Source organism: Durio zibethinus, chromosome 10, assembly GCF_047325235.1.
Source record: "Durio zibethinus cultivar Kanyao isolate XHJ-2024 chromosome 10, ASM4732523v1, whole genome shotgun sequence".
Taxonomy (NCBI): Eukaryota; Viridiplantae; Streptophyta; class Magnoliopsida; order Malvales; family Malvaceae; genus Durio; species Durio zibethinus.
This window is the reverse complement of record NC_143171.1, coordinates 13,499,132-13,508,944: the sequence shown is the minus strand read 5'-3', so window position 1 is coordinate 13,508,944 and position 9,813 is coordinate 13,499,132. Positions and strand designations below refer to the sequence as shown.

The window sequence follows — 9,813 nt, the reverse complement described above, 5'->3', positions numbered from 1 at the left end:
TGGGGTATTAATCCTTCTTCATGCATAATCGACTCTAAGACATAATTATGATTTCACAGATCGTAAAATTGTTTTTTTCATAAAACTTTTAAACCCATTTTAAATGTTTTATGAAAAAGGACAAAAATTTTAGGTGATCAATCACACCTTAAAAAAGATTGATGGTGACTTCTCATTTTGATTTTCATCAAAAATATTTTTTAGCCCTTGTTTTCCAATTCCCAATTCGTTCAATTTTTAGATCACCCATAGGTCCTAAGACGTCGTAACAATAGCCAAAATGATTTGCTTTCACACACAAAAATTTTAGATATGTTATAATATCTTAATTTATTTTAAGTAAAATTGAGAGTTGTTGAAATATAATTTCATTTTGACAAATATTTCTTTTGTTTGTTTAATTCGTAATTGATATATTAGTTTGATTATCTTAACTAATATTATTAAACCAAACAAGTATCATTTTTAAATAGCGTATTATTGTCATTTGTTGATAATATGTCTTTAAAGTAAACTAAATATTTTCTTTTAAGGAACTCACATATGAGGAGAAAAATATTATTTTATACCTACCACACATGTGAGAGTTTTGAGGAATGAATTTTGTGCAAATATATAAACTATTAGTTTTGCTTTTTATTGGTTCAATTCATTCTTTGATAATCATCCTCGAATTTTGTTGGTTCACTTTTAAGAAAGAATAAAAATTTTATAGTTTTCTCTCATTTCACTTCCCTTGTTTTGAATTATATATTGAGTTCAATCTTGAAAGTTACAAGAAAGAATAATATGAAGGTTTTAAAAGAAAAAAGAAGAAGAAGGTTTTGATATTTTTTATTATTATTTTGTTAATACCAAAACTAATCTTTTAAAGGAAATAAAAATCCATATAAGTTTTCTATACATATTTTTTAAAGTAATAAGAACTCATAAATGCCTTAAAGTTATTATTTTGGAGTAAGGTTAATGGGAGTTCATATGCTATTAGCTTTAGTACATTTTAAACATAAAAGTTAGATAACAAGTGAATTCCAAATTTGTTGAAAATGATCTCATGTTGAAACATTAAGAATTTTGAATTTTATAAACATATGAATATGAAAATTTTGCTCATAACTTGTTAGTAATTTGTAATTGGTTTATTAAAGTGACATCATAAAAGTTCAAAAACAATAGCAGTTATGACATTGATATGAGGGTAGATAATACATAATTTTATTATGACTGCATTTATTGTTGTGTACTTATTATTATTCAAAATCTGATTAGAGCATATTTGTGATTCATTATATTAGTGGGAGTCATTGTGATTTGATTATTTGATGATATATTTTCTCTATGTGAGAATATGATATTGTCAATTTATAATATGGATATTTGTAGATATGAAAAATATAACATGTTAAGGTTTTGGGTTGATTATAGCAATATATGTATTGAGAATTTAGATTTTGAAACCATTATTATTTTAGGTTTTTTATTTTATTAAATGCATCGCATGTGATTGTTAATTACTTATAAGGTATAACTTAAGATGAATAAGTCAATAAGGTATCATCAAGTTAAATGGACATAATTGTTTTATATGTTCATCATAGTTGTTTATTTATGTATAAATTTGATTGTATGTGTACATCTTATATTGACACATCATATTATAAAAACTTAAGACTTAGTATCTGTCTCAAGTATGACTATAATGTCACTTAGGTATGTATTATAAGTGATATCGACAAATAATCTCTAAGATTATGAAGAGACATATAGGCACTTTTGGATGTCATGAAGATTTCTCAATAAGTTTAGAAAAATTGACAAAAGCACTAACAATGAAAATATCATAATGAGATCCAATTTAGGTATTTTTTTTTTCTTAGCACACTGCAATTTTAAGATCCATTGTCAATAGAGTTTTTGGTATTTATAACCATGAATTGGTTTTATGTCAATAAAAGCCATAAAGGTTACCATGATTTGGTATTAGATAATTTTATTGGAAAGATCATCTAAGATGTTGTTTTCAAGGGCTAAATTGTTTTTAAAATTGTGATCACATCAAGTTAAAGTTAATCAATCATCTTATTTTTAAATTATATTTTCTTAAAATCAAACAACTCAATTAATTTAGTCAAAGTGAGAAAATGTTAAAATTTTTCATAATATGGGCTACTCTTAATCGGTGATTTTAATGTCTAATAAATTGATTTATAAATTTAGTGAAACATGCATTAGAACTCATATAATTTTGATTGTGATCACTTATATGTGGGCTTTATACATCTTATTAGATTAATGTAATTTGACGATTATAATGAAAAGATTTTTAAGGTTTTAATAATATTTGGCTAATATCCCTCTTCACTCCTAGTTAACATTAAAAAAAAGTAAAAATGAAGATCTTATTTTTTCAAAAATCTACAAGTATGTCAACTAATTTGTTTGATTGTAATGTTCCAATATTTACATAATGATCTTGAATCATCCACCTTTGAAACCATAGAAAAATAATATCTATATGATTAAAATATCTTTTGCAATGATACACTAATTTAATCCGATTCGATTCAAATAAAAAAAAAATTTTTAATTTTATCTCAGATATTATTTTTCCTACGAATTCAATCGTGACATTGTCTCAAAATCGAGATTGAAAGACTTGAGAGTTTCGATCTATTGTTGGAGAGAGAAATTGATGAAACGAGAGAAAGATTAAAGGGTTTGGCTTAGACCAGAGAGATCGAAGGGTTTGAAAGTGTTTGATTGTTATAAGCAAATATTTTTAAAATGTGTTAAAAAAAAAATATTTAACACATAGATGTAAAGAGTAAAAATAATTGTGTCTAGAATTTCCCAATTTTAAAACATTGATTTGCGGGACCAAACACATTCAGAAGGAGTTAGGAATTGCGAACGTTCCTGGAAGTTGCATTAACGCTTGCTCTTTCCCGTTCAATTACATTATTATTTTTCTTCCTTCGTGTGTCTTTATGTCTCTTTAGAACACATCATTTTGGTTTTGCTTTGGTGTTTCTTTGAGGGTAATATTGTAATTTCGTATCATAGGGAGGCCCCTTAAAGGCTTTAACTTAAGGATTAAGTTAAGCAATTGTTTTAACCATAAAAAATGAGATCCCATCTACTCTCTCGTTTTTCAAAAACAAAACCGACTTAAATAAAACTCCTCTCGAAAATTCCCACGATAGAAAACAAAAGCTAGTACTAGTATTTATGATGCGGAAAAAAAGAGAAAACCCCCAAAAAAACCAGCCATATCATCATATCAGATCAAACTCTTGATTGATTGATTGATATTTTTTTATGATCAAAACAAAGCACACCTGCTCACTCCCTCATCCCAAAAATAACCGCTAAACAATCAAACCCTTCTCTTTTTTCATCCTCTCCCTCTCACCCTCTCAGTCCGTCCCTTTATACCGCTAACGCTCTCCTCACCTCATCCGATCCACTCTCTTCCAGTCAGAACTCATCCCACGCGCTCTGAATCTGGTTCACGCGCCACGCTCTCCACTATGGTCGTTAACGGCATGCCCATGAAGAGGATGAAGAGGAGAGTAACAGCCGATCTGTACAACTTCCACACCTTCCCTTCCTCTGCTTCTGGATCTAGCTTTTCCACGCCGTTTCGGACCAACGTCGGGTCGTTTCTAATGAAACACGCGCACATGCCGCCTCCGTCGTCGCTTTTTCCTCATCTTATGACATGGCAGATCCTCTTCAGAGTCGGTGACGCGACGGGCGACTCTGACTCCTCTTCCATGATCTGTCTAGACGTGGTGGAGGAGGATGTCGCCAGATCTAGATCCATCTACTGCGACCAGTGCCGAGTCGGTGGTAAGTGGACTCGGACCGAGTCATTGACCGATTCTGTCTCTTACACGCAACTCTAGGCACTTTTTCCGGGTTTCGGTTTTTTCTCGGTTGCCGGTTGCCGGTAGCATTTTTCGCAGATGGCGGGAAAATAGCAATCCTAATAAATAAACGTAATAAGACAATTTAGTAAATGATTTTGTTAGTACTATGTTTATAAATCGGAACGAAAAAACAAATGGTAAGACCTTTGGGAGTTGTGAATATCTCGTGAGGAAAAATGAGACGAGATAGAAGCAGCTTAAAGGGAAACTTGTAGGTGTGGGTAAGGTGGGGCCCAGTTTTGATGATAATATTTGAAGGACATTTAAGTAAATTGAATTCCTCAAAATGACATTTGATTATTATTTGATGTGGATTAGGTTGATATGATTATTTTATTTGTTTTAAGCATATTATTATATTTTATTTGTGGTGGGAGTAGGGAATAGGGGGACGTGTGTTTGATTGTGCATGATGGTACGCCAGACAGCTGTCATTTATACTTTTATGTTATTATTTTACCGAATACCCTTCCTAATTGTTTTTTAGTGGTATGTTGTTATTTTAAATCTCAACTGTGGTGCCAAGTTTCTCTTTTATGCTTATTATCATCCAATTGTCTTTTGACTGGTCATCCAGCCACGTTTTTTTATTTTATACATTTTAAGCAATCCCCTCTTTTTTTTTTTTTTTTTTATTAGCTGTGGTAAATTTTTATTAAGGTTTTTTTTTTTTTTTTTTAAACAAAGAGGTCTCAGTCGGAAGGGAAGGAGATGCGGATAGTTTCACACCTGTTGGATGTATATCTTAAGGGCATGGTTAATTAAATTAATTGAATTATCAAGCTCCGGTTTTAATATCATCTCTTAAAGCTCCTAAACTAATTAAATTAAGATTCGGGTTTTATATCTATCTCTTAAGGATGTCTGTATATTATATAAACTAACTTAATTAAGTTTCGGTTTCGCTAAAAGAGTGTGCAGGTGTAATAATAAGTTCTTTTGAAAAAAAAAATCTGTACAACTTATGATTTTCGGAAACTAGGATTGGCGTTTTGATCTCTTTGTTGCCAGATGCTTCTTGTATTGGTCTGCGTTAGAACAAATGGAAAAGATTACTTCAACTTTTCCTTTTAGTATGACACAAGTTGCATAATTGTGTGAATTCATAGACACCTTCTTGATGTAGTAGAGCCTAGAGCATAGTCCAGCCTCTGCCTGATGACTTTATTATTATTGCGTTATTAACAAATAAATGGAATTCTTAGTGATACAAGTTTTGGTAAACTATTTATTTATATTGTTTTAATCCTGATTTTAGGATGGAGCGGCCATCCAGTATGTTCAAAGCGCTACCACTTTATAATTAAGGCTGATGGTAATTCCATTTGTGGCTACCATAAACCATGTGTGCGCTGTGGGGATGTCCTGCATTTCTCTGAATTAAGGTCTAACTCTTTCTTTTATCCTTACATTGGTTTCTCTGAACTAAAATATTTATCTTCCTGTTCCATTTATAATGTTATGTTTTATACATACTTGTGATTTCTTCTATATATTCATATCTTGTAAATCTGTTCCATAACATGCATGGATTGTTGGAGTTGTCTACTCTCCAATATAACATTCCAGGTGGTCTGAACTTTGATGCCATGTGTAATTGTCCAAAATTGTGGAACTTTCTTTGATCTCCCAGATACGATAGTCATATGTTAGTTTCCACGGTTGAATTTACTGGTTAAAAAAAATGATAGAAACAAGAAGATACTTGATAGTAGTTCATTCCTGTTAAAGCGCTTGATGCATGTTGTCCCATGTATGTCTATGATTTTGCATGCTGTTTAAGGTCACATTCTTCTGTTAGTTGTCTTGAATTTGTATCTCATGAAGCCTCTTGTTGACAATGATCAAATCCCTTTTGAGTTCAACTTTGGAAAAAAAAAATGAACCTATTGGCAATAATTTTCTTTCGTTTTAATCTGAAAAATTAAATTTCTCTTAGTTTGTTCCAGAGGACATTTTGTAAATTTCTTTGACCAAACGGGCTAAGTGGCTATTACGGGCACTAGCATATCATGTTGGCTTTACAAGAGTCATCATGCTAATCTATTAACTTTTTGTCGGCTGTGATCATTTTGAAGTTGTTGATCTTGTTAACTAAGCTGTAATTTTATGCATCATTCTTCTTTTCAGGTGCAAGTCATGCAGCCATGTGACAACTACAGACGATGTTGAGGATTGGGTGTATCACCAATTGGAAGACACCACACATCTCTTACATGGTGTAATCCATTCTAATGGTTATGGCCACCTTCTTAGGGTCAATGGCAGGGAAGGGGGTTCGAGGGTTCTTTCAGGATGTCATATCATGGACTTCTGGGATCGATTATGTAAAACACTAGCTGTCAGGTTAGAAATCGTAGTCCTTGTTTCTTTAGAAAATTGATCTTTTTATGTCCAAGAACTGATCACTCTCCTCATCTTGCGAATTGTATTTTTCAATGTTATTGCTTATGCTGTTTCTCTCTTCACTTTGTACAAGTCTGCAAATAATGCACCTAATTAGACAATTTTTAGGTAGCTTTTGCAAAATACATATTTTGAGTTAGTTGATTTTCATAAATCTTATCTAAGCTCCCCAATACCTCCCTTCCCTTAACAACCCCCTCCCCCCCCTTCCAAAAAAAAATAAAGAAAAATAACAAAAGGAAAACTTAGTTACGATTGGTATTAATATCTTCTTTTAAATCATGTGGTATTGGTCATCAAACACTTCAAAATTATATCAGTACTTCATAAGTAATTTGGAGATATTTTTTATTGGGCTTGTGTAAATTCTTTTCCTGGCCCAAAAAAATGATTGGGCTTGTCATTTGCTGCTGATAATTTTCTGTTTGCATCTGTCTTATAAATTTCTTCTCGAATATAATTATGATCAGTGCATTTGGTTCTGTATCCTGGTTAATACTGTTTATCTGTAAGTTTGTATGATACTTGGATGCATTTCACCATATGATTGAATTAGTCGTGGTATTGAGTTATTTTCTTACTTTTCCACGTCATCTCGTATGAACAGGAAGGTCAGCGTGATGGATGTGTCAAAAAAGTATGGGTTGGAGTACCGGCTACTTCATGCCATTATCAAAGGCCGTCCATGGTATGGGGATTGGGGTTATGAATTTGGTGCTGGTAGTTTTGCCCTGACATTAGATGCCTATAAATCAGCTGTTGAAACTCTTTCTAGCCTTCCATTATCCATCTTTCTTCCACAAGGATCAAAACCCAGCACTCACTTGCAAGACATAATCTCATTTTACCAGTCTTTATCAAAGAGTGAGCTTGTAAATATAAAAGACCTTTTTTGTTTTCTGGTGAGTTTGATCCATGGTTCCCACAAGGCTTCCTCTATGGTTGGGGGTGCTACATGCAAGAAACAACGTACTTCTTCTTCTGGGATTTTACCATGGAGTAGAGCTGATGTTGGACGTGTTGAAGAGGCTATGTTTAGAGTGCTTCGGGCAGTGTCCGGCTCCAATTGGGTAAGTTACCGTGCTCTTAGGGGAGCCGTCTGCAAGGTGGCTACTCCACCACTCCTTGATCATTGCCTCATGGAACTTGGTGGGAAACTAGCAGCAGAAGGAATGGTTGTTAATGCAAGACACAATCCTGTTGCAGGTGCTCTCGAGTATAGGTATGTGATTTGGTCTCTTTAAATGCCTTGCTAATTTACACAAACATGTTTTTGGCTGGCACAATTTTGTATTTTATGCCTGAAAATTATATAGCCATAAGAGTTTTCTATCTTTGAACAATTAATTATTATAGTTATAGGATTATTATTATCCCTTCCTTCTTGTCCAATGTTAGTTATAGTATAATGATCTCCTATGGTACATACACTAACTAGTAGTCTTGATCTGTCACAGACTTGAGCCTCAAAATGATTCTATAACCTCCACTTCCAATGATACTTGCGCTGCTAACTGGCCCCCATCTGAGGAAGTTCTTAAGCAGGACCTTAAATTCTTGTATGAATCCATGCTCCACCCTCAAACCATGTTGAGCTACAGACCTGATACGACCAGAAATCTTGCCATCAACTCAGTGGAGAAGCTCCTTGACTGCAAGCAATTTGTGAAGGATTACATGCCTGAGAAGCTACCAAGCGGGAATGGAGTTGTAGTTTGCCTCTCATGCAAGTTGGAGCTTGTGGATCAATCTGGAGAAATTGCACCCGATCCACCTGCAGAACTGGTAGTGTTACCAGTAAATGCTACTGTATCAGAGCTCAAGATGGAAGCATCAAAGGCCTTCCAGGAAGTATATTTGGCATTCAAAAGATTCCAAGCGGAAGAGTTGCTTGGCTATGAGGGTGTAGATGATACCACACAGGTCAAGTTTTTGTTGGGGTCAACAGAATCAGTTAAGGTTGGAGGGAGATGCCTTGGGAAAAATGGGCTAAGTAAATTTAGGTTGGAAAGAGGGATTGAGAGGTGGACGGTGGATTGCATTTGTGGAGCAAAGGATGATGACGGGGAAAGGATGTTGGCTTGTGACGTTTGTGGGGTGTGGCAGCACACAAGGTGTTCGGGGATTAATGACTCGGATGCAGTGCCGGCGAAGTTTGTTTGCTACAGATGCAGGGAGTGACTGCAGATGACTCCCGACTGTTGGACAGTGTAAGAATGAGACCGTCTCTTCTCTGGCTAGCAATGCCAGCTTTCGAAAGAGCTTGACCACTCCTTATGATGTGCGTTGAGATCTCCTTGTTTCTGGTGTTTTTTTCAAGGGAGGTTTCATCGGGGCCTAAGTCAACGTGTACATAAAAGAAACTGGCCTTTAAAGGCATCAAGGCAGTTGTTTCTCTCTGTCAACCTGTTTTGCTTCCTTGTATATATTTGCTAAGTTTATCTAATTTAAAGAACGAAAAATGAAAATGAAAAAAAAAAAAAAAAAAACCATTTCCATTTTGAGTTTTCTTCTCCATGCCCTCTTCCTTTTAGAGGTGACGGTTCGGTGGTTTGACTCTTTAAAAATCAAATTTTGATTTAATTGACATTCTCTAAAATAACCGAATCTGTCGATTTATATTTAATAATTGAAAATAATCAAATTCACATAGAGTCGGTGAGTTTATTCAAAAATTAAATTCTTTCACAATTCATTCTATATTAATTTCGAAAAATATTTTTTGTAATAATTTTCATTCAATTAAATTATTCTTATAATTTTACCATTGATCTCATATTTTTCATTTCTAAAAATACAAATAATAAATATTTATATTATATAATATATTTACAAATTAATTAATTCTAGCGGATTGTTATTAATTTTAAATATTGAGAATCTATCAAATTAATAGATTAAATAGATTTATTTAACTAATAATTATTGAAATTAAATTAATCAAATCAATTTATCAAATTCAATCGATTATGCTCACCCCTACATTTTTTTTTTTTTAATATTTTATCCTAGTGTTAGTTTAATTGCTCGTAATTTCAAGATTGGATTTGATCAGAGTCAGTTTTATTGTGTTTGGTTTTGGTAGTATTTAGGGAACATTTCATGTGTAATTTTCTTATTATAAATATATAATTATATAATTGTTCAATCACAACTAAAAATTTTGTAGGATTAATCATTTATAAATGTAACTTTCATATAAAATTTTAATGAATTTTAAATAATTTTAAATAATTATTAGTTAATTGTAGTATAATAATTATAACTTACATATTCTTAACATTTATTAAGTGACTTATGAATTTTATCAAGTTTTTTAAGTTTTAAAATATTTAGTATTATGAACATATATATATAAATAAATAAGACAACCAACATGCATGCAGGTGCATTTCATATACAAATTTTTTTATTAAAATCTTATAATTATTCAATCATAATAAAATAATTCTATAAGCATTCACCACTTATACAT

At 32.6% G+C, this 9,813-nt stretch overlaps 1 protein-coding gene across 1 annotated transcript; it reads left to right on the top strand.

The window, feature by feature from the left end:
• Nucleotides 1–3,138: 3,138 nt before the first annotated feature.
• LOC111291732 (PHD finger protein At1g33420-like) lies at nt 3,139–8,836 on the top strand. Its single transcript, XM_022883664.2, has 5 exons — nt 3,139–3,852; nt 5,191–5,317; nt 6,063–6,278; nt 6,946–7,560; nt 7,796–8,836. Exons 1-5 carry the CDS (start codon nt 3,531–3,533, stop codon nt 8,517–8,519), a joined length of 2,004 nt encoding a protein of 667 aa, XP_022739399.1. The 5' UTR covers nt 3,139–3,530; the 3' UTR covers nt 8,520–8,836.
• Nucleotides 8,837–9,813: the final 977 nt, after the last annotated feature.

Excerpts from the sequence above, each read along its gene's own strand:
- LOC111291732 (XM_022883664.2), top strand. The coding sequence starts at position 3,531 with ATGGTCGTTAACGGCATGCCCATGAAGAGGATGAAGAGGAGAGTAACA. Across the intron at positions 3,853-5,190 it reads CGACCAGTGCCGAGTCGGTG|GATGGAGCGGCCATCCAGTA; the intron begins GTAAGTGGACTC and ends TCCTGATTTTAG. Across the intron at positions 5,318-6,062 it reads CTGCATTTCTCTGAATTAAG|GTGCAAGTCATGCAGCCATG; the intron begins GTCTAACTCTTT and ends TCTTCTTTTCAG.